The 24,019-nt window shown below is 40.4% G+C and overlaps 1 protein-coding gene across 5 annotated transcripts in view; it reads left to right on the forward strand.

Annotated features, from left to right (window-relative positions):
- MAP3K7CL (MAP3K7 C-terminal like) overlaps nucleotides 1-24,019 on the forward strand; it is a 64,028-nt gene that overhangs the window by 25,020 nt on the left and 14,989 nt on the right. For 4 of the 5 annotated variants that reach the window (XM_046002855.1, XM_046002857.1, XM_046002853.1 and 1 more), the window contains 2 exons: nucleotides 2,408-2,523; nucleotides 13,484-14,637. In XM_046002855.1, coding sequence (XP_045858811.1) covers nucleotides 2,408-2,523; nucleotides 13,484-13,664 — 297 coding nt within the window. In that variant the 3' untranslated portion in view covers nucleotides 13,665-14,637. Of the gene's footprint in view, nucleotides 1-2,407; nucleotides 2,524-13,483; nucleotides 14,638-24,019 lie in introns of those variants that run through there. The other variant, XM_046002854.1, reaches the window with a different exon arrangement.

A 24,019-nucleotide genomic window follows, 5' to 3' on the forward strand; every position in this document is an offset into this window, starting at 1 on the left:
AGAATTATACATGTGAACATAAGAAAATTGTATACATAACTTTATGACATAGTGTTGTATGTACACACACAGACACACATACATGTAACTTTCAGTTTTCCCTCTTGATCATAGCAGCCAAGGGCATTTCTTCCTGTACACAGCTACATTCATTTATTTCCTCTTAAGGACATGAACCCTTTGCACAGAATCCCAGAATCTTTTGGCTGTCACATAGGTGACTATGCTGATTTTGTGACTCAGGGACCTACAAGTGGTGGCAAGTTATGGAATGAGCTGAATATAGTTTATATGATGTTTGTAAGGACAGGAAATGGGATGCGAAGAGTCTTAGGGCCTTCAAGTGAGGACAGAGGACACAGATGATTTAATAGCAACTTGGCTAGGGTGCCCAGAGTAAATTGTCTTCATTCTCCTTACTGTTATACCTGGTAATCTGCCAGGGAAACAGGTGGAAATTGATGAGGGGGTGGTGATTTCTAGGACATAGACCAGAGGAGCCAGGAGTTCTGAATTCCTTTGGCAAGAGCTTTGTTTCATGGGGTGCATTATACTGTAATATTACTGGGCGGTACTTTTCAACTTATTTCTATAAAGAGAGATGATAATGGTTCCAACAGGCTGAGTTTATGCTGTAAATGTGTTCATGGCGCAGAAGGGAAAGATGCTCCGTAATGCAATTATTATTAGATTTTCCATGAATTTGGATATGAGATGTTCCACATGGAGGTAAATTCCATGCAAACCTATTTCAAATTTTATTTCCTTTAGAAGACCTCTAATCAGAGGCCTCCTGATGAATAAGAGGGGTCTTCTTATCTTTGATCAGACTTTATAGGATTTTATAGAACTTCATAGAATTTCTATTACATCCTGGGTGGGGTTGCTGAATACAATACCCAAAGAAATCTTTGTCCTCAAAGAATATAAAGAGAGGAGAAAGCAGGAAGAAATGCATTACTTCCTAATTTCTGAATATAAAATTAGTGAAAATATGACCTAGTCAGACATACACTTAGATATATAGACTATAACAAGAAAAGGATTCAAACAGGGAGACCACTTAACAATGAAATTGTTATTTCTGAGAGGTATATGCCATTTTCTGTGAATTATTGACTAGGGTGATTAAAAGACTATTTGCTAGTGTTTCTTAAGGTAATGTTTTTACTAATGTGTTCCTAACTAAAAATTAGAATTACAAACTCAAGAAAATCTAGTTCTTTAAAAAACAACTTCTGGAGGGGCGACTGGGTGGCTCAGTGGGTTAAAGCCTCTGCCTTCCGCTCAGGTCATGATCCCAGGGTCCTGAGATCGAGCCCTGCATCGGGCTCTCTGCTCAGCAGGGAGCCTGCATCCCCTTCTCTCTCTCTGCCTTCTTGTGATCTCTCTCTGTAAATAAATAAATAAAATCTTAAAAAAAAAAAAAGATCTTCAGAGAAGAAAGTATCAATTTAAAAAAATAACTTCTGGAAAGGAGTAGGATTTTCCACATAGTAAGGGTTTAAAGGCTTTCCCTCCTGGCTTTTGTTTTCCTTGTGGATGAGAGAGAGAAAAAGACAAAAATCCACATTCTCTTTGGCCTCACATGTGACAAGCATTGTTTCACTTGAGGTTTGGTCTTTCATGGGGTTGTTAATCCTTTATTTCCAGCCCAGCATCATTTCTTCAGTTTGTTTGCATTTCTCAGAAGAGAGACTTTCTCATAGGGCTACTCCATTCTCCAAGATGAGACTATGCCTCTGGGCTACAGGTGTAGGAAGCAAGGGATAATTAAAGGAGACCACTGAAATATTTCTCCACCACTGCCCTTCTCTAAAGTGGAGTTTAAGATTTCTGGGGGAGGGGCGCCTGGGTGGCTCAGTGGATTAAGCCGCTGCCTTCGGCTCAGGTCATGATCTCAGGGTCCTGGGATCGAGCCCCACATAGGGCTCTCTGCTCAGTGGGGAGCCTGCTTCCCCCTCTCTCTCTGCCTGCCTCTCTACCTACTTGTGATCTCTCTCTCTGTCAAATAAATAAATAAATAAAAAATCTTAAAAAAAAAAAGATTTCTGGGGGAGAAGTAGAGAATTATTAGAAGACCTATTTTTACTCCAATGCATGGCCAATAATGAGCATGTCCTGGGCCTCCCTGTTCTGGCTCCGGCCTGAGAAAGCCCATGAATGACACCGGAAGATGAATGTGGGGGAAAGGTCAGCCCACCCCCCTATTTTCAGTCTGGTAGAATCAGCCAAACTCTGTCCAGTGTTGACCAACAATGCTATTCTTACACACACACACACACACACACACACACACACACACACACACAAAGTCCTTCTAAAAGACATCAGTGGAGCGAAATCATTGATAATATATTCTGATGCGAAGAAATGGACTGATTTCTTCTTCTTGTTGTTTGTGAAGCCTTTGCCGCCTTGTCATGACTCCGCGGAATCCATGCAGGTGTTCAAACAGCACTGCCAGATAGCGGAAGAATACAATGAGGTCAAAAAGGAAATCGCTCTGCTTGAGGAAAGGAAGTGAGTACTGCCCCCCTGAACGCTCTTGCCTCTGAGTACTGTCTACTGGTCATGGACCTGGGGGAGGCAGGGAAGGAACGGGCTGAGCATGAGGGTGAGAGGGAGGGATGGGGACAAGGGATAGTCTGTGGGTCAGAGGTTACTAGGCCACTTCTGTGTATATCATGTTTGATGATAGAAAAGATCCAAATGGGACTGCTGAAGACAAAATGCTTTACTTTATGGAGTACTGAGAAGAACAGTAGGAAGACTTCTGACCAGAAACTTAAATTAAAAAAATTTTTTATTAATTTTTTTCATACAGAAACTTAAATGTTTAATAAGTATTTTTAGTTCAGGAAATTAAAAATACCAGAATACTACCCAGAGTCCCACTATGCTCCCGGTGCATGTGCCCAAAGGCCCCAGAGCACTTTGGCTTGGAGTGAATTTTGGTAATGCTTAATGGTAGAGCTCCTGCATCAAGTCAGGTAAGGAAGCCTGTAGGACAGATCTTTGGAATAATGTAAATGTGTTAGTCCACTAACTGCATTTTATAGTCCAGTAGCCCGAAGAGGTTTGATTGTTTGTTTGTTTGTTTGTTTGTTTTAATCTTGATAGCTTCCATTACCATTCCAGTTCTGCTGTAGGGAATTATAGAGTCCTAATAATTAAATTAATTAAAGCATTCTAATTTTAATTGCACATAGCTTTTTCTTGCAGAATCCTCCTCCTTTTTTTTTTTTAAGATTTTATTTATTTATTTGACAGAGAGAGATCACAAGTAGGCAGAGAGGTAGGCAGAGAGAAAGGGGGGAAATCCCTGCTCGATCCCAGGTCCCTGAGATCATGGCCTGAGCTGAAGGCAGAGGCTTAACCCCTGAGCCACCCAGGCGCCCCAGAATCCTCTTCCTTTTAATTGCACTCAGTTCGACCAGTGTCTACACCAGTGATCCCCATTCTTTCATGCTTTCAAAGCTTCAGACATCTTTCCACCCTAGCACTGTTTAGCCCATCCTTACGTGTTTATTAGTGAGATCTTTTGACTAATATTTGCATCTCCTACTACATGGTAACTGCTAAGTGCTTTTAATCCCTGAAAGCAGGGAGAGCCAGGTGATGCTCACCATTGTACTTCTGAAGCCAAGCACAGTGGGATGCGGATGCTGAATCAGGTTTTGCTGAGTGCCTGACACGTAATCAAAACGTGTTTCGATTCTTTAACTTTCTACTTTTTTCCCACTTTCTCTTCCTGAAGTGATACGTGGTATGCATTTATGACCTCGTTTTTAAATCAAAGCAAGTGAAATATGCTTTGAGAAGTTTATAAAATTCTTTAGACTCTTTGAAGACCCTCCCTGAGCTCCCCTCCCCATCTGCCTCTAATGGAGGTTGGACGGAATAACATGGTGGGGAGTGGTATGGGTTGTAGGGTTAGACCTTGCACTTACTCTAAGAACTCTCGGTTAACAAACTTTTTCTTACTTCCTTTCTGTGTTGTGCTTCCAACATAAAATCATCACCGGACTTATGGCTAAAGGGATGAAAAGATGTTTATGAGGAGATCAGAAAAACACAACTTTCGCTCATTTATCTGAGACTTTGGTTTTGATCTGAGAGTTCTCATGAATTGGTTGGAAAGCTTGGATTGCACATTTGCACACAATCTGAGTCCTGAAAAAGCCTCTTAAAGGAGTTGAAGAAGCTTATTAATAATACCCATAGGGAAGTTAAAGGAGGGCTTGTATAATCAGTAGCCTATAAATGTACCTCCTCGTGTGTGTGTATGTGTGTGTGTGTATGTGTGTGAACTGTGCTGTTTAGACAGAAAAAACAGGTAATCATGTATCTATTTGTCAACTCTTCAGATTGAAAGTATTGGAGAATTTGGCCTATTTCAATTAATCCATGGATGGCCTTTTTTTTTTTTTTTTTGGCAATGCCAAATTCACCCACTAAATTGTATGTTTCGTAAGTTTATATTTTTGTGTGTTTCATTAAAAAATAGGATAAGATGTACTGGTGACTCATATGGTCTTTTATTGAAAACATATCCTTGCTGTTTCTGCATAACTAATCTTATGTTTCCCCTAAGCCTGTTTGAACTTCGGACTTTTCTTGAAACTATGATGTTATCTCCCTCCCCTCCCCACACTTTCTTCTTAAATAATTGGCTAGATGTACAGGAAAGGCCAAATTCTTTTGTTATCTTTTTTCCTTTCTTTTTTTTTTTCTTTTTTTTTAATAAAGTCTCTCAAATTCTTTTTTCTCCATTCCTGATTCTGCTATTTGGGATTAGGACCTGCTGTTTCAAATCCTGGTCAATGCAATATTTTTTTTTTTTTAAAGATTTCATTTATTTATTTGACACAGAGAGAGAGAGATCACAAGTAGGCAGAGAGGCAGGCAGAGAGAGAGGGGGAAGCAGGCTCCCTGCTGAGCAGAGAGCCCGATGTGGGGCTCGATCCCAGGACCCTGAGATCATCACCTGAGCTGAAGGCAGAGGCTTAACCCACTGAGCCACCCAGGCGCCCCAAGGGGTCAATGCAATATTAAAACTGGTTTCCCTGCCTATGGTTTCACATTGCTGGAAAGGGACACCAAGTTCTTGGCCTGGCTTGTAAGCTCTAGCTCAGGATGGCCTTAGTATCCCTGTGGAATATTCTGCCTCATCCTTAGTCTCAGCTATGTTGGCCTATTCATTCTTCCTGCTTCTGTGCCCTGGCTCACACAACAAGCTCTAGGTCTGGAATACTGGTTCCTTCCTTTTTGCCTGCCCAAATGCCACCCTCAAGGAGAGCTTAGCAAATATCCCTGCCCAGCGAGGGCACGGGGTTCATCTCTCTTACTGGGCGAAAGAGAATACACTGGAATGATTCTTTTTTTTCTTTTTTAATATTTAATATTTATTTATTTGAGAGAGCGAGAGCAGGCATGTGCAAGCGAGCTGGGGTGGGGGTAGAAGGAGAAGGAAAGAGAATCTTTTGGAAGACTCCACCCTGAGCACAGAACCCAGGGTGGGGCTGGACCTCATGACCCTGAGGTCATAACCTGAGCCAAAATCAAGAGCTAGAAGTCCAACTAGTCGACTGAGCCACCCTGGAGCCCCTGGAATGATTTTGGGGGCATATTTGTGGGCTGGTGTTATCAATTTAACTTTATGTCCTGACTTTCTGCCTGTGCAGAATTCCCTACAAACACAGTCACCTTTTAACATCTCTTTGTGTCCCAGTCACAAAGCAGGGACATGTGCATAGGGTCAAACACGAGTGAGGGTGACTTTGAGTGACTGATTATAAGACATGGTAATACCCTCTATGTATACAAACACTGTAACAGATGTGTCATTTGTAATCTATAGGGTCCATATTTAAAATACAGAGTCAATATCAGCAATAAGGAATTGCTAGGATAAATTGGAAATAAATAAGGAATTACTAGGATAAATAGGAAGTATGGTATATCTTTTATTTAATAAATAAATAAGACTGGTTCTCCAGGGGTTCTTGGTGGTCACTGTTTTCATGAACACTTTACTGAAGCAGAAATTCATTACATAACAGATATTTTCCTGGACATTCTTTGTGTTCAAGCAAGATAAATTAGGTCAAATGGATCTGAACCAATTCATTAGCTCTCTGTGTTTTGATGATTTGGATATGAATTTCTTTCCCTCATTTCATAAAGTGTGGGCAATTATGTTGTCTCTGGTGATTGGCTAGCATGAGCTAGACCAAGGAGAGAAGCTAACTTAGGTATTTTAAAAAGAGTTTTTCTTTGGTGGAGCCATGTGAGCACAGGTGAAGCTGAACTTCTCTCTCATCTCCAGCGGGGGTCACCCTGGATCAAGGTTGGGAGACCTTGAAGAGGCCCGAGAAGAGTTGATTATAACTATTATTTTAAATCGTGTCTATTAGAGAGATAAAGAGAGTCAAACATTTTCTAGGACTATAAACTCAGCATGTAGTGAATTTAATTTAAAGAATCACTTCTGGCTTATTTGATGTATGAAAAGCTTGTTCTTACTTTTATTAGATTTTTTTTTCCTTCTCAATTGAAAAAAAAATGACGATTTTATTGAAGGCTTTAAAAACTTACCAAGAATTCTGACATCCATCCAGAAGCCCTACTATTATTTCTGCCTCTTTTTAGGCCTTTTGAATGTAAACCAATAGTTTTATAAAATTGCATATATAATAAAATGGAATGTATACATGCTTTTCTTAATAAATAAATAAATTTAAAATAGGACACAGTCTTTTTGTAAATGTAATGGGAAGACTTGAGAGGTGGACATTTTATGATTTCTGAAATTTATTACCAATATTTTGACAGCAAGTTAAAGTGTATGATTAAGCTACAATTAGATCTACAACCGGATTTACAATTAGTAAAGGTGGCTTTGCTCCAGACAGGGTATTTTATCTTGTTCAAAGGATTCTGTATATGTGAAATGTGTGCCAGATGCTGGGGTGTTTAAAAGATTGACTTAGAATGTCAGAAAGAGAGATTAAACTCTTAGAAAAGTCAGGATGAAAAATGTTACATAATTAAAGATTACTCTGGTTTTCGGTATGTTCCCAGAGTTGGGCTGCTACCCTCACAGTTTTAGAGCATTTTCATCACCCAGGAAACAAACCTTGAACCCCTTTCCTCTCCCCCGCTCTAAGCCACTGGTCCGCACCCATCTACCTCCTCTCTATGGATTTGTCTATCCTGGATACGTCATATAAATGGAGTCATACAATATCCGGTCTTTTTTTTTTTTTTTTTTTTTTTTTTTTTTTTTTTTTTTTAGATTTATTTATTTGACAGAGATCACAAGTAGGCAGAGAGGCAGGCAGAGAGAGAGAGAGGAGGAAGCAGGCTCCCAGCCAAGCAGAGAGCCCGATGCGGGGCTCGATCCCAGGACCCTGGGATCATGACCTGAGCCGAAGGCAGAGGCTTTAACCCACTGAGCCACCCAGGCGCCCCTATCCGGTCTTTTTTGACTGGCTTCTTTCACTTGGCATGATGTTTTCAAAGTTCATCTACGTTGTAGTATGTGGCATACTTTTCATGGCCGAGTACTCAATATCCCATTGTTTGGGCAGTCTGTATTTTATTTATCCACCCATCAGTTGATGGACACTTGGATTGTTTGCCCTTTGGTTAAATAGAAACATCTGAGTACAAGGTTTTGTGTGGAGGTATGTTTTCAGTTCACGTGGGTATGTGCCCCAGACTAGAACGGCTGGGTCATGTGGTAACTCAATGGGTAATCTTTGGAGGAACTGTCAGACTGTTTCTAAAGTGGCTACACCATTTTTAGTCCCACCAGAAATGTATGAAGGTTCTGATTTCTCCATACCTTTGCTGACTTTTATTATGTCTTTTTGGTTATTTGGTTATAGGCAGGCTAGTGGGTGCAGAATGACGTCTCTTTGTGGTTTTGACTGATGCTTCCCTGATAGCTGAACATTGTTGAGCATCCTTTCATGGGCTTTTGGCCTTTTTCATATCTTCTTGGAGAAATGTGCATTCAGATTCTTTGTCCATTTTTCCAGTTGGGTTATTTCTCTTTTGATTATGGAATTGAAAAAAACTTATATAATTTTTTGTGGGTTTAGGCAAAACATTAGAAAAGGATTTTGATATGGGGATAACATAAAAATATCAGACCTATATCTTTAGATCTCGTTTTTAAAAGATTTATTTACTTATTTCAGAGAGAGAGCGCACACAGGAATGGAGAGGGGCTGGTGCAGCGGGAGAGGGAGACAAGCAGATTTCCCGCTCAGTGGGAATCCTGACACAGGGCTCAATCCTGGGACCCTGAGATCATGACCTGAGCTGAAACCAAGAGTCTGACACTTAACTGAGTCATCCAGGCACCCTTATCTTCAGATCTTTTAAAAATATCATAAAATGGTGATTGAAAGAGCAACATCTCATTGAGGGAAACATATCAGGATGGGGAAAAGGGAGCATATGTGATTGGTAACAGCATAGTCTAAAAATAGCCCTGTTATGATTTGTTTTCAGTCATGACATTTAATTTGTTCTGAATTTTCCAATAATGATCGATTTTTATGTTTAACCAGAAACATTTATTTAGGACATTCCTGATGGCAGAGATTTTAAAGCTGTGTCCCGGGGAACATTTCAAAGATTGGGGATAGAGGGGGTGTCACGCAGGGGGCTGTCTAAAGACCAACTAGAGAAAGTCCTATCTGGTCAGTTTTATTTGCTTCACTTCAGGGTGAAATTTTCCTTGAAAAATGGTATCACAGCTAGAAAACATTGAAAACCAAACTTCACTTTTATATTCCAAGCATTTAAAAAAATTCTTTAAAAAAATTTACACAGACCCCAGAAATTAGCAAATTTATTGTCATAAAGCAATAGTAAATGGAGATACTTCTCTATGAGTGTTTACAGTGTAACCCCGTGACCCAGTACCAGCGTATGCCCTGGTCATAATGATTTGGGCCTTTTATGCCACCTAATTATCTGATGTTCAGTCTTCTACCTAGAATCTCATTCCTCAGTCTCTCTCCTTCTAATCTCTGCCTGGCACCACAATAAAAGGGGCAGAATATTTATCACTTCTCAATGGGAGTGCTTTTAAGTAGATCTCCCTGGCTAAGGAAAGAGGCTCCAATCTTTGGGGGAAAAGAATGAGGAAACTTTTGCCTTTCATCCATTCCTATTCCAGGATTAACTCTCTCTCTTTTAAAAAAAAAGATTTTATTTATTTATTTGACAGAGAGAGAGAGAGAGAGGAGAAAGAGAGAGAGAGAACAAGCAGGAGGAGCAACAGGCAGAGGGAGGGAGAAGCAGGCTCCCCCTGAGCAAGGAGCTTGACTTGGGCTTCGATCCCAGGACTCTGGGATCATGACCAGAACTGAGGGCAAATACTTAATCAACTGAGCCACCCAGGCACCCCTCCAGGATTAACTCTTTGTGGGGTGATCAATAGGGGAAATCTCCATTTCCTTTGGGGTCATGGTTCTTAACTAGACCAATTCCTCGGTCCCCAACCCCTGGTTATTGGCAATGTCTGGACACATTTTTGGTTGTAATGATCAGGGGTGGGGAAAGATGCTACCGGCATTTAGTGAATCGAGGCCAAAGATGATGCTAAACCTTCTGTGATGCCAGTGAATAGAGCAGCCTCCAATAACAAAGAGTTTTCCAGCCCAAAAGATTAATTGTGCCAAGAGAAATTCTAGAGCAAATCTCACTTCTTCCTGCAAGAAGTGTTGCCCTTTGGCTCCCAAATGATGTAATACATTTATTTCTTATGCATTATTCATTTGTAGGGCTTCAATTACCACAGTCTAGACTGTGCTTTGCAATTCCATTTCAATACCATTGATTGTTCCCCCACCCACATAAAATGAAGGCAGACTTTCACATTCTTTTTTGCCATCTTGAGGCATCTGCTTCTTCTCTCCTGTGTATCAATGCTTGCACTAGAACACACCTCTTTTAAGAACCACCAATAGTGCAGTCTAAATCACTATTTAGAATAAAATTCTCCCCATGATGAAGATAGTATTTTGTCACATTATTATCTAGAACTCTTTAGCTCATTATGGCAAAAACATCTTAGATTTTGTCTTTTCCAAATAAAAGTCTTAGTCATCTTTGAGAGTCCCAAGAACGATGGTAGTGGTCTTGCCAGAAACAGATGAATTCATGTTTTAATTTTGGAGTTAGTTTCCACAAAGTTTCAAAGTTCTCTTTCCCTTCCTCCATTTGTTGGAGAAAAAAAACCAAACCAACCAAACAAACAAACAAAAGCTTTTCCAGGCATATGGTGTAGGATGGGGATGGCAGATGATCTATGATGGACCCAAGGTCAAGGCCTTTCCATTGTTGAAGTACATCATGTTGGAAACTATATTAGAGGTTCTTGATTTCAGAAATAGGATTCCATGGGCAGCCGGGTGGCTCAGTGGGTTAAAGCCTCTATCTTCAGCTCAGGTCATGATACCAGGGTCCTGGGATCGAGCCCCACATCGGGCTCTCTGTTCAGCAGGGAGCCTACTTCCTCCTCTTTCTGCCTGCCTCTGCCTGCTTGCAGTCTTGTTCTCTCTGTCAAATAAATGAATAATACCTTAAAAAAAAAAAAAGAAATAGGATTCCGGTAATGATGGTCTCCTACCCCCTTATCACATTACACTGAAGGGAGTGCTAGAAATGATAAACACACAATCAAAGGCAGGGCCACATTTTAGCCAATTATAGATATTGATTTGTTCCTCAGATCATCTGTTTATAAGATTCTCTCCATAGTTTGTTGTGCCAGGTTTAATTATGAATTGCTAATGGATGAACATAAACATATCTATATAAATAGTCTTGGACAGAAGACAACATACATTTTGACAGTATTCATTGAATATGTGTATGTTTGCTTATCAGAGACATCAAACTAATTTAGAAACCTATCATTTGAGTCCTCTTGATTCCAGTAAGGAAGAAATTATTATTGACTTTCTCCAACACAGGAAAACTGAACTAGACCATCATGATCATTCCTTTTAGTTGCAAATTCTGTGATTTTGTGATTTATCTTTTCTTACCAGTTAAAACTAATAACAGATGTCCTAAGGAGTTTTAAGCAAGGTCAGATATGGAACCACAACCATCGCTATTGTTATACCTGGTACTCCCAATTTCCAGACCATGATTTGGGAGCAAAACTCTATTTCGATGTGAATTATTTGTGTGACACAGTTCATTTGAGTTTTAAGTCTTATTAATTTCTCTAGAACAGTTACATAAGGAACTTTACTAATACTTAATTATTGACATTTCCTGCTTAAACTATGCTTAGAGGCAAAGAGCCATAAACATTTAATGAGAAGGATAGGTTTGATTTTTGGCTTTTTCTTATGAGTTAGGTGACTTTTTCCATTAAGTTAAGCACCGTACATTCCCATTTCCTTGTCTTTAAAATACATGTGATTTGTCTCTGAGGTATCTTACTCTTTAATTATTCATTCAGCAAGTATTTATTAAGAGACTTTATGTTCTAAATACCATGGAAAATTCAAAGATCAATAAGAAACCTTGTGTATTTATATAGCAGTGTTCTAGCTTGTCTTCCCTTTGTCCCCTTTGGGCACTTTCTTTCCAATGCCTAGTTTTGCTCAGTGGTCATCAAAATCGGTGCACAAGGCAGTGCATGGGGTAAAGGACGAATATACAAGAACTTCAACTCTGACTTGTGTTTTGTCCGTTTCCTGGGTAACTTTTTATTTTGATACTTTCAAACTTAGATCAAAGTTGCAAAAATCATATAAAGAACTCCCGTATATCCTTTGCTGGATTCACTAATTATTCAAAGCTTCCCCAGTTGAACTTTATTATATAGTCGACATTGCATACTACTGGCATTTTCTCTCTCTCCTTCTTTCAGTGAGATGAGATATTTATCTGTCTTCAATCTATCTATCTATCTAATCATGCCCCATGGTTCTAAATGCTTCAGTACTTCAGTATTTTCTAAGAATAAGGACATTCTCTCATTACCCATAGTACCATAATTACAAATTAAGAATTTTGGCATTGATGCATTACTGCTATTTAATCCATGTTTAAATTGCATTAATTTCTGAACAATGTCCTTCATAGCAATTTTTTTTCTAGTCCAGAATTGTGCATTGCACTTAGTTGTCATTTTTCTTTAGTTTCCTTAAATATGGAACAGTTCAGGCTAGCAATTTGAAGACTACAGGCTAGCAATTTTGTAAAAATTTCCTTCAATTTGAGGTTGTCTAGTGTATGCATTTTTGGCAAGAATACCAGAAGAAGGATGTGTCCTTGGTGCCGGTGGTATCTTATTTATCTCCTTACTGGTGAGGTCAAGGTTGGTCACTTGGTTAAGGAGGTCTTCCAGGTTACTTATGCTTTTACCTACAGAGAAGGAAATCTGACACATGTTTATAGGCAAAGAATTTGGTTAGAGCTAGTTCAGGATTAATTGACTCACATAAGAGGAGTGGACCTGTTTTGGGTCGTCATGTTTGATGGATCTAAATATAGACTGGGAATCTTCAGCTCCTTATTATGTGTATTTATATCAATGAATTATTTACATGCAATTACAGAGAACTGAATTTGTTTAAGAATTTATCACTACAAGTTCCCTCCGATAACCTTAGCCTACCTCCTGAATTCTAGAGTCAGGCCAGCCTGAAATGTAGATACATTGTTTGTTAAATAGGGCTGCACAATACACACAAGTAGTAGGGAAGGAGATGGAAAATTATATTTGCAGGAAGGAGTTGGATTCTTTAGTTCAAAGAAACCTAATAAAGATTTGTTAAGCTCTGCAGTAGAAAACAAAGGAAGACAGTATTTGAATTTGGAAGACAAAGACAAGGTAAGAGACAAACTATAGTTCTACCCATAGGACAATAGATCCTATCTTAAATTATAAACTGACTTTTGGGTTTTTTCTGCCCTAAACTAATTGTAATTTTTACAATCTGTTGTATTCTTTAAAAAAAAAAAATCACTTTTGTTTCGACCGTTGAAGGACTCATTGAGATTTTTGATATCTATTTAGTATTTTGGATGTGTCTGTTTGAGGTACTAGAATAAAATAAAGTGGCTAAAACTAATGAAACTGGAAAAGCTAAAAGGAAGTCACCGGAAGCCAGTAGAGATGGTGAAATTCAGGAAAGCCGAAGGAAACGTTCTGCTTCCATTATGCTGTCACTGCACCCTTTAATTTGCTTGCATTAAATCTTGTGCTCTTGGGGTGCCTGGGTGGCTCAGTGAGTTAAGCCTCTGCCTTCCGCTCAGGTCATGATCTCAGGGTCCTGAGATCGAGTCCCGCATCCGGCTCTCTGTTCAGCAGGGAGCCTGCTTCCTCCTCTCTCTCTCTCTGCCTGCTTGTGATCTCTCTGTCAAATATATAAATAAAATCTTTAAAAAAAATAAATCTTGTGCTCTTTTCCTCACCTATCCTCTGAATCTTCAGAAAGGAGCTCATCGCCAAGCTGGATCAGGCAGAAAAGGAGAAGGGGGATGCCGCTCAGCTGGCTCGGGAATTCGAGGTGCTGATGGAGGAGAACCGGACGTTGAAGCTGGCTCAGTCCCAATGTGTGGAACAGCTGGAGAAACTTAGAATACAGTATCAGAAGAGACAGGGCTCATCCTAACTTGAAGTGATTCAGTGTGAGCATAGAAGGTTGGTGACTGTTGTGTGCTGGCCAAAAGATTTTTATTTTTAAGGGCTAGTGTGTAAAATTTTATTGTTCCTTTTTATTACGCACGTGGCAAACGTCTATAATGAATTTAATGCTTGCCAGATCGAGTTTGACAGAAGGGATATTTTATTTGAAATAAGATGATTAAAGCAAACCTATGGCCATAATATGTTTTCAGAGATCAATTATTCATTTCCAAAGATTTTTTTTCTTCTTTAGGAAGATGTGATCACCCTGTACATCAGGGTACAAAATGAAGGAAAATAGAATATTGACCGACTCGGCTAAGAATCCTGAGCAGAATCGAGCCTTGAAACAAACTAGTGAGAGGCTCGCCACAGTTCATATCCGTGTATTTTTAAACTTCACGTCTTGACTATTTCAACTGTGCTCGGACCTGAAGTCAGAAATGTCTGCACACATATTTATGTTCACCAGAGTTAGGTTTAATCCCTCAATGATTGATTGTACTAAGAGTAAATGGTGGCCCATCATAAAAGCTTTCTCGTGAAAATATTAGCAGAAAGCATGTTTGTGCCAAAAACACATCTGCCAGTGCTAACTTGCTGTTGGAATAAAATGCTGATAAGGCTGCATTTCTTTCACGCCACGTTACCAACCAGTAAACATCTCTGCCTTTGCTTGTGTGTCTTCTGGGGGCATGGGGGGGATGGAAAAGTATGGTTTGGACATGACTTTGGTGAGTTCCCATGAAAACATCAGCAAAACTGCAACTATGACTTTGTTTTGGATTTGAGGAGATCTTTTGGATCAGTAATAACAAGTAGGATATATGAATAAATTCAGGAATAAAATGATTTTTCCCTTGTTCCAACTATCACCGTCTTTCCCCAAACTGATCTCTTTGTTTTTTGTCCATTTCTATTCATGTAACTTCTTTTTCATTAAACATGAGTCAAAATTGTCAGTCTGTGTTTTGTCTCTTTCTGAGCTTCCCTTAGGCTAAAAATTAGTTGGGTTTGGTTACCCTGAGTTAGGCTATGTTCTTATCTGAATGTGTGAAATAAGCAGTGAAGTCCCTTTTCTTGGAAAGACTGTGGTTTCTCACAGAAATCATTCAGAGTTCTAATATTTAATATGATGCATTAGTCTCTTAAGGTATTTTCCAGAAAACATAAAAGAGAATAGTTGATTATGCCAGTAAGATGGCTTAGAAGAGACCAGCTGTTATGGGGCAGGAGAAGATTTTACCCCGGGGGGACATGTGGCAAAGTCTAGGGGCATTTGTTGTTGTCGTTGTCATGACCAGGTTGAAGAGTTGCTACTGGGTGTCTGGAGACTAGAGGTCAGAGATGCAAGGACAACACTCCAACTACAAAGCATCGTCTGGCCCAATGCGCCAATGATGACAAATTTGATACACCCAGGACCAGCCTAGTCACTGGGAAGCACATTGCGGGGTCACAAGTTTCTTGCCATGTGCTGCAGAGTCCATGACGTCCTTCAATCTCCTGACTCTCCATTTCCTCATTTGTAAAACACAGCTTTTAGATAGATCTCAAAGTTTTTAATGTTACATGTGCCTATTCACCCTGAAACTGGTTTAACATTTGACCAAAAATGAAAGTCTCTATTATCCTGGTAGAACCTTCTTCTTTAGTAACCCCAAGGCTCATAGATACTAATACAAAGGAGGGATTGTCCACCAAGTTTCTAATGGACTCGGAGGATGAAGAGTATGTTACCAACATTTACACATAAGAATTCATTTTTGGTCACTGCCCGTCTGAAGATAGTTACACCTATTTCCAGAATTCAAGCAGTCATGGCCCCTTATAGATAATGGGGAGGAGCAGGGAAGTATAGTTCCAAAATATCTTTGCTCTATCAGAATGAAAATAATTTTGTTGGTCAAAATGTTTGAACACTACTGGTTATATATATATATATATATATATATATATATATATATATTTTTTTTTTACTTTATTTGACAGAGACTGAGATCATAAGTAGGCAGAGAGGCAGACAGAGAGAGAGGAGGAAGCAGGCTCCCTGCCGAGCAGAGAGCCCGATACGGGGCTCGATCCCAGGACCCTGAGACCATGACCTGAGCCAAAGGCAGAGGCTTAACCCACTGAGCCACCCAGGCGCCCCACTACTGGTAATATATTAAGGAGAAACTGAATAAATAGTTTTCATGTCTGTGCCAGTCTCAGCCTGAAAATTTACTATGTGCTTCCAAAAGGTATCTATTCATGACTCAAAAGTAAGAATTTCCCTAGGTGTGTGTGTGTTGTTCATTGAAAATATGAAAACGTCAGCTACTTTTGAAGCATTACCAGAGCAGTCCAAAAGTAAAATATTTTACATTGTCAGTCCCATCTATTTCTTCATTCGACAAATTTCCCCCAATCTTACTTACTGCTGCATATTACTGATATAGCCCAGAATCATTTAAGGATTTTCTCTCTTCAAATACATTTACTGTATTCCTCCTACTAGCTAGCAGTAATGAAAATGTTACAGAGCATTAAAAATGAGCACAGAGGTCCTATTAATATTACGGTGAAAATATTTGCACTGAAGCTAGAATTAGAGGAAAATGTAACCTTTACTAAATTGCTCTACTAAAGAGTCGCTGTTTGTAGGTCATTTAGTTTATGTAGATGTGCAAAGAACGTGGTTCTGTGTGGCTAGAAGTCAAATCTCTCATTGTCGGTACGGGCAGAACATGTTGCTCTATCTCATTCTGGTACTGGGCTGGGATGTATCATTAAGTCAGTACAAATAAGGAAATAAAAACCATCTGGAATTCAAACTCAATTCAACGAAAGTTTATTATACACTTTCCTGGTGCAGGGCAGAGGAACTACAATAGAGGATGTAAGAATGAGTGACAGAGTCCCAGCCTTCGATGTGCTTCCAATTTAGTAACAGAAATAGCACACACATTCTAGTTCCTGGAACACATGAATAAACACAAATGCAACAAGATAAATGACATTTATAGTAGGCGCTCAAAGAAGGAAAGAATGGCATAAGCAGGACTGTGGTTGGGAAGCACAGAGCGAGGGCCACACATTTGGGGGCAGTAAGTAGTCTTCTTGTAGAGTGTGTATGGGGGGTCGTGGAAAATTAAGTTGGGCAATTCCACTGGGCTCTGGTTGTGGGGGGAGTTTGGAAATGCGGAAGGCTTAAAGATATCTCACGTGGTTGCAGAACATGGGATGGGTCACACAAAACAGAGACCAGAAGTACGAGGAATTGTCAGGAGGGCAGTAGGAGGGAGGGAGCAAGACGGAGAATGGTAGCAATTGAAGTGGAGTCACAGTTCACAGTCTGGGAGGGATGGAGGGGTGTGAGGGGCAGAATCAGTGTGGCCGGGAGGTTTGCATATGTAATAGAAACAAAGAAGATGAGAACTAACATTTAATGAGCCCCATTCTGTGCCAGATGATGCTAGGTGCTTTATATAGGTTGTATTGTTTAATTCTTACAATAGTCTGAGAGGTAGCTAGAATTAACCCCAATATCCAAAACCAATGACTGATATTAGAAAATTTGTCCAGAGTTCCCTAACACTGGGATTGAAATACAAAGGTTCATTCCTTTATCATTTAATTCATTCTTTTAACGATTTCCTGAATGCTGTACTTTGCCAGGCATTCCAGAAGGTGCCAGGGACACAACAGTGAACAAGAGAAAAATGGGTCCTGTTCTCAAGATACCCTTGGTCTAGTAAGGGAGGAAGACATTTACCCAAAAGTAGTCTTGGGTTAGTCTTAAAATAGATCCAAAAATCCCTTCCAAAGGTAGAGCTTAATTTCCCTGTCCTTCAGTGTGAGCTGGACTTGAAGACTTGTTTCTGACAAACAGAATGGAGGAATAGAAGTATGTGACTTCTAAGACTAGGTTATAAAAGACCAAGAGCTTCCTTCTCCTCTGTTTTCTTGTATCACTTGCTCTGGGATGAGCCAGCTTCCATGTTCTGAAAAGATTCAAGCAAGTCCTGGAGAGGCCCACATGGTCAGGAGAACAGAGGACACACTAGTGAACTTGGAAGCAGACCCTCCAGCTCCAGGCAGGACTTCAAATGACCATAGCTGGGCTGACATCATCTTTTTTCTCTCTCTCTTTCCTTTTTTTTTTTTTTTTTTTTTTTTTTAAGAGAGGAAAGGGGAAAGGGGCAGAGGGAGAGGGAGAGAGAGAATCTTAAGCAGTCTCCACACCCAGTGTGGAGTCCAGTGAGGGTCTCCATCTCACAATCCTGAGATCACAATCTGAGCTGAAATCAAGAGTCAGATGCTTAATTGATTGAGCCACCCAAGCACCCCCGGCTGACATCCTGATGCAATGTAACGAGACTCTGAGCCAGAACCACCCAACCAGGCTGCTCCTGGATCTTGATTAGCAGGAACCAAGAGATAATAAATGTTTGTTGTATGAAGCCACTAAATTTCAAGGGGATTTGTTATGCAGCAATAGATAACAGATATACCATAGAAATGAGGTAAGGAAATGCCAAGCAGAAAAGAAACATACTTTATGGATGCACATATGAAAGAGAATCTAACTGAGATAAGGAGTCTGGAATGATCTCCTAAAGGTGATAAGTACTGAGCTAAGATCTGGTGGATGAATAAGAGCTTAAGACACAAGTGGAGGTAGGTGGAGGAAGGCATCTAGACAGAATGAAAATGTGCAAAGGCCCTGTGCATGTTCAAAGCCTTGAAGGAAGACCAATGTGGCTGATTATGAAGATGTTGGGAGAGTGTGTTTTGGGATGAGGTTGTAGAATGAAGCAGTAACTTGAAGATCACATTAAAAATTTTGGCCTTAATTCCCCCAAAATGGGAAGCCACTGAATTTTAAGCACAGGGGGTATCATGTGAACACATTATCTTCTACAATGACACATTTTAAGAGTTTTTTTTTTTTTAATATTTTATTTATTTGACAGAGACAACTCACAACTAGGCAGAGAGGCAGGCAGAGAGAGAGGAGGAAGCAGGCTCCCTGCAGAGCAGAGAGCCCGATGCGGGGCTCGATCCCAGGACCCCGGGATCATGACCTGAGCCAAAGGCAGAGGCTTTAACCCACTGAGCCACCCAGGTGCCCCTAAGAGTTTTTCTTTTTTAAGTTACCTTACCTTCAGTTGTTGGGAATGCTATAGAGGGTATTTATACTGTATGGATTTGGCTAGCTGGCCAGGAAGTCTGAAGATAGGGTTAGTTATACAGGTTATTACATACATTTTACTTGATAAGTCATTCCAATGAATATTTTTCTCCTTAGAGAATAATAAACCCTCAGTAGTATCATGTGTCCTGACAGAATAAAAGACAGACTGAGTCTACCTTCACAGTCACCATTAATATATTTAATTCGATGACACTAATATTCCTGCTTTTTCCATGAATATTTCTACCCCCCACCTTTTAAAAATGTTTAATAAGTGTTTCAAAGTTTCCAAGCCTATTCCAAGGCAAGAGAATACTCTGAAGCGATTGGAACTTCTAAGACAACGTTTTCACCCATCTTGTTATTTTAAAGGACCAAGTCAGAGCTGAGAGTGCAATTAAATCACACGTGAACATAGAAACTCAAATGCACATAGTCCGAGATGAAATAACCATAAAGCTGATAGCATGAACCTTTAGGTTCCTTGAATACCCTTCCAGTTTGACTGTCCATATGACATCATAGGGAGAATATATTATTTCTCACAGTTACCAACAAATGCTCCCTCAAAGAGAGATGTCTTATACTTGAAAAGGTTTTAAGTTACAGTGTTAAGATCATATGTTTCATTTTGCTCTTGGAAACCTTGAAAACATTCCTTCCTAGTCAGTCCTTGTGTGTGGGTGGCTTTTGCAAGTGTAGATAATATGATAATGATGGGGAGGGGATGGCCTGAGTCACACAAGAACACACAGTTGTTCCCTCTGGAGTTTGTCTTTTAAAAAACTCCTTATTGGCTGCTTTTGGACTAAGGCATTCAGGACAAGAATTCTGAGCAGAAGGACTGAGCCCGTGTGAATAAAGGAGGAACCAAGTTTTTCAACAGTGGAATGAGAGGAAGAATTCGCATTTGCAATCGGCTTCTCTGAACCAATTTTGTCTGTCATGAACATGTCTGGGCAGTGGCTGTTCTCTCAGATCTGAGTCTTGAAAAGGGAAAGATAAAGAGATAGCAGGACAAGGTAAAATTATGCGTGAAAGAGACTGTCCTCCCCGTCCCTCCCCCCAGCTTCTTGTCTGCTCATTTCTCAAAAATGGAGTAAATACTGAACATGCTGACTTTCCCCATCATTCCTGTAAATAAGGATATGACTCACAAGCCCTGCAATCTTTAGAATGCCATAGATACTATGGTGATTTGATCATTTAAAAATAGCTGGGAAAAAGCAAGGAATCGGCCGTGGGTAAGTTGGGATGGTCTTTCTTTCTTTCTTTCTTTCTTTCTTTCTTTCTTTCTTTCTTTTTTCTCCCCACTTTTGTTTTTGTTTTTCATTTAACTTGCAATTGTGTCAAGCCCCAAGTATCCTGACAACATCTGGTTTCCCAATCAAATTTTAGGGTTTTCTGGGAACTAACACGGCGAACACAGTGGTCAGATCCCAGGCGAGAAGCAAGACTCAAGACTTTCCAGGAGTCACTGTGGTCTACAGGCAAATCTCTATCTGATTATATGTTCTTCTTTTCACAGAGAGAGATGAGTGTTGTGGCGTTTGAATACACTGGCCTGCACCCCCAAACTGTTGCACGACCGTTGCAACATTATAAATACAGATATTTAGGGTGATAATTATAGTAATAGTGGTTGAAATAGCAGTAACTATAAACACCTACTGATTGGGGTGCCTGGGTGGCTCAGTTGTTAAAGGTCTGCCTTCAGCTCAGGTCAAGATCCCAGTGTCCTGGGATTGAGCCCGTATCAGTCCCCCTGCTGGGCAGGAAGCCTGCTTCTCCCTCGCTCACTCCCCCTGCTTGTGTTCCCTCTCTTGCTGTGTCTCTCTCTGTCAAATAAATAAAATCTTAAAAAAAAAACCAAAAACAAAACCCAACCTACTGATTGGCATTCACTGATTTTTAGCTAGCTGATCCAGAAATGGGAAGTAAGGAGCCTCTTTATTAGTGGTGCTAAAACCCCCACAGCGAGACTTTCTGCAAGCCTCGTTTCAGTTTGAGATTTAGGATTAAGGTACAGGTGAGGAATTTCTGTATCCCCCAAATCTCAGTCTGACCTTGTATAATCAATGTCCTGGTAGGGAACAGGAGCACTTCCAAAAGGGGCCAATGGAAGAGACCTAACGAAGGGAATATTGACAAAGCTGGGGGAGAATTAAGGGAAACTGGGAGGGTTGGGGAAGCCCTGGGGATTGACAGCCTAGGGAAAGTCTCTCTTAGGCTGGAAGATGAAGGGGTGAAGAAGCAGGACCAGGACCTGGCAGAGACTGTGTCTGGAGGGAAGGTTTCTCCCCATCACATCCTCAAGAACTTGTGCTTTCTCCAGGACAGGGGGGCCACAGGGCTCCCAGGGCTTAGCAGGAAGAGGCCTGGGCTTAGCAGGGAGAGGCCTGGGCTTAGCAGGGAGAGGCCTGGGCAATAATACTTGCCCTTCCCTCTTCTGCTGGTGGCTTCCAGGGCGCAAACCCAATCACAAGTCAACTTTGTGGCTTTAGTTCAGATAGGCAGTCCCCCCGGGGGAACATAGCAGGAAGGAAAGGCAGGGACAGCGGATCAGCAGGGGCGCATGGAGGGTGTTTAGCACAGATGACCAACAAGCTAAAAAAGGTAGAAATACCTCAGAAGTGCTTAAGAAAAGTAGGATAACCATGCTTGTGATTTTAACCCAGCGTCCTTCCTACTTTGTACAACCCCATTAAATGTCCAGAAACACAAACCAAGAGGACCCTCAGCTCCTCCTCCCTGAGGAGGGATTGGGGGCAGGGATGCCAGACAAACATGAGATACCCAATTAAAACTGAATTTCACAAATCAGATAAACAATGAATAGATATATAAATATATATAATATTAGTATGTCCCAAACACTGTGTTAAAAAAAAAAAGTTGCTTATCTGCAGTTCAGTTTTAACTGAGAACTCCATATTTTTAATTGGATAAATCTATCAATCCTAATTAGGGAGGGTGGTGTGGAGATGGCTCTGTGGGTGTACCCTGCCCTTTCCCAACCTCGACCTTAACTGCCATTAGTTTAGAAGAAAGTGCTCTGGAAGTAGAATGTGGTATAGGATTTCTGAAACCATGCTCTTGCAACATCGGTGTTTGACGTGTGAAGCATTTAAAAAAAAAAAAAAGGAGAAGAAAACACTGTTTCATGGTCAAATAAGTTAGAGTAACACGGTTAAAGTTAAAGAGCGCTCCCAGCTTTAGGCTTTCTCCTGGACTTTATTTATTTATTTATAGATTCTATTTTATCTTTATTTATTTTTAAAGATCTTATTTATTTGTCAGAGAGAGAGAGTACAAGCAGGGGGAGCAGCAGGCAGAGGGAGAAGCAGGCAGAGGGGGAGCAGCAGGCAGAGGGAGAAGCAGGCAGAGGGGGAGCAGCAGGCTCACTGCTGAGCAAGGAGCCAGAGGATGCAATATGCGACTCTATCCTAGGACCCTGAAATCATGACCTGAGTTGAAGGCGGATACTTAATACTGAGCCACCCAGGCATCCCATAGATTTTACTTTTAAGTAATTTCTACACCCAGCATGGGCTTGAACTCACAGCCCCGACATCAAGAGTCGCATGCTCCAATGACTGAAGCAGCCAGGTGCCCCTCTCCTGGCCTTTAATGCTACTATGCATTGTGACACCAACAATGAGGCTTTCTGGCTTTATTGAAAACTCAGTACAGCAAACAAATGACAGACCCAAGATTCTTTTGTTCCACAGTGACCAGAGGGTTCCATTGAAATGCAATTTGAATTTAGCAGTCATTTTGATGTCCATCATGTTAAAACAGAGTTCTACCAGTACCTCAGAATCTTGCTTTAAGGCTTAATTTGCATTTATAAAGAGGTTTTTAAAGCTCCCCATAAATGTTTGCAAAGTGATAGCAATCTATTTAATAAGATATTAGATTGTTCACTTGATACTGCATGGTTTTGCTTAGGTTAAAATGAGGAATCACTTAAAACCAAATTATCATCCAAGCAGGGGTAATCCTGGATTTTTCAGAGAGAAAAACGAGGACAAAAATATAAGCTTTCTCTGCTTCGCAAGGTTATTTTTGGAAAGAAATGGAATGTTGTGAAAGACACACAAAAGATGATTGTGCTGAATGAAGTTTTCTTCTTACCTTCACTGTACAGTTGGTGAGCTATACGGTTTTCTTTCTTTCTAGTCCTAAATATTTTAGCTAATTTACTGTCCAATCCGTAATCTTATCTGTAATGTGCAATGGGAGAAAAAGGGAGGTGCATCAGGTTAGGATTAGAATCCTCTGTGAAATAAGTCTGTCAGAGAAAGACAAATACCATAATGTTTCACTCATATGTGGAATTTAAGAAACAAAACTGATGAACATAGGGGAAGGGAAGGAGAAATAAAATAAGTTGAAATCAGAGAGGGCGGCAAGCTCTAAGACACTCTCAACTCTAGGAAACAAACTGAGGGCTGCTGGAGGAGAAGTGGGGGAGGGGGTAACTGGGTGATGGGCGTGAAGGAGGGCACTTGATGGAATGAGCACTGGATATAATATGGAACTGATGAATCATTGAACTCTACCTCTGAAACTAATAATACACTATATGTCCATTAATTGATTAAGAAAAAAAAAGAATCAGCTTTGAAGGGCAGATTCCATGCTTGCCCCCCACCCCCAGGCACCTTCATCAAATAACAGTGGAAAGTTTTTTTTTTTTTTTTTTTTTTCTATGATGTGAAAAACTGGAGATGTAGATCCCTGGGTTGAGTTGGAGGTTCTGCTCCATAAAATCTTGAAAGCCTCAAATTTCTCTGTCATTATTGAGGGATCTCCCTCATTGTGAAGTCCAAGATGGCAGCAGCTCATTGTTATGGTTTAAGATGGCCGCAGTGAGGAAGGGACATAGAAGCAGAGCGGCTGACAGGGTGGCCTGGCTATCCTGGAAGGTGCCACAAGATGCTTCGGGGCCGTGGGGTGCCCGATATTTGCTCAAACATTATTCTGGGTGTGTGAGAATGTTTTTGCATAAGATTTGCTTTTAAATGAATCAACGGAATAAAGCAGATTGTCCTCCCTAACGTGGGAAGATTTATTTTTTTAAGATTTTATTTATTTATTTTTCAGAGAGAGAGAGAGAGAACATAAGTAGGCAGAGAGGCAGGCAGAGAGAAGCAGGC

Source organism: Meles meles, chromosome 4, assembly GCF_922984935.1.
Source record: "Meles meles chromosome 4, mMelMel3.1 paternal haplotype, whole genome shotgun sequence".
Lineage (NCBI taxonomy): Eukaryota > Metazoa > Chordata > Mammalia > Carnivora > Mustelidae > Meles > Meles meles.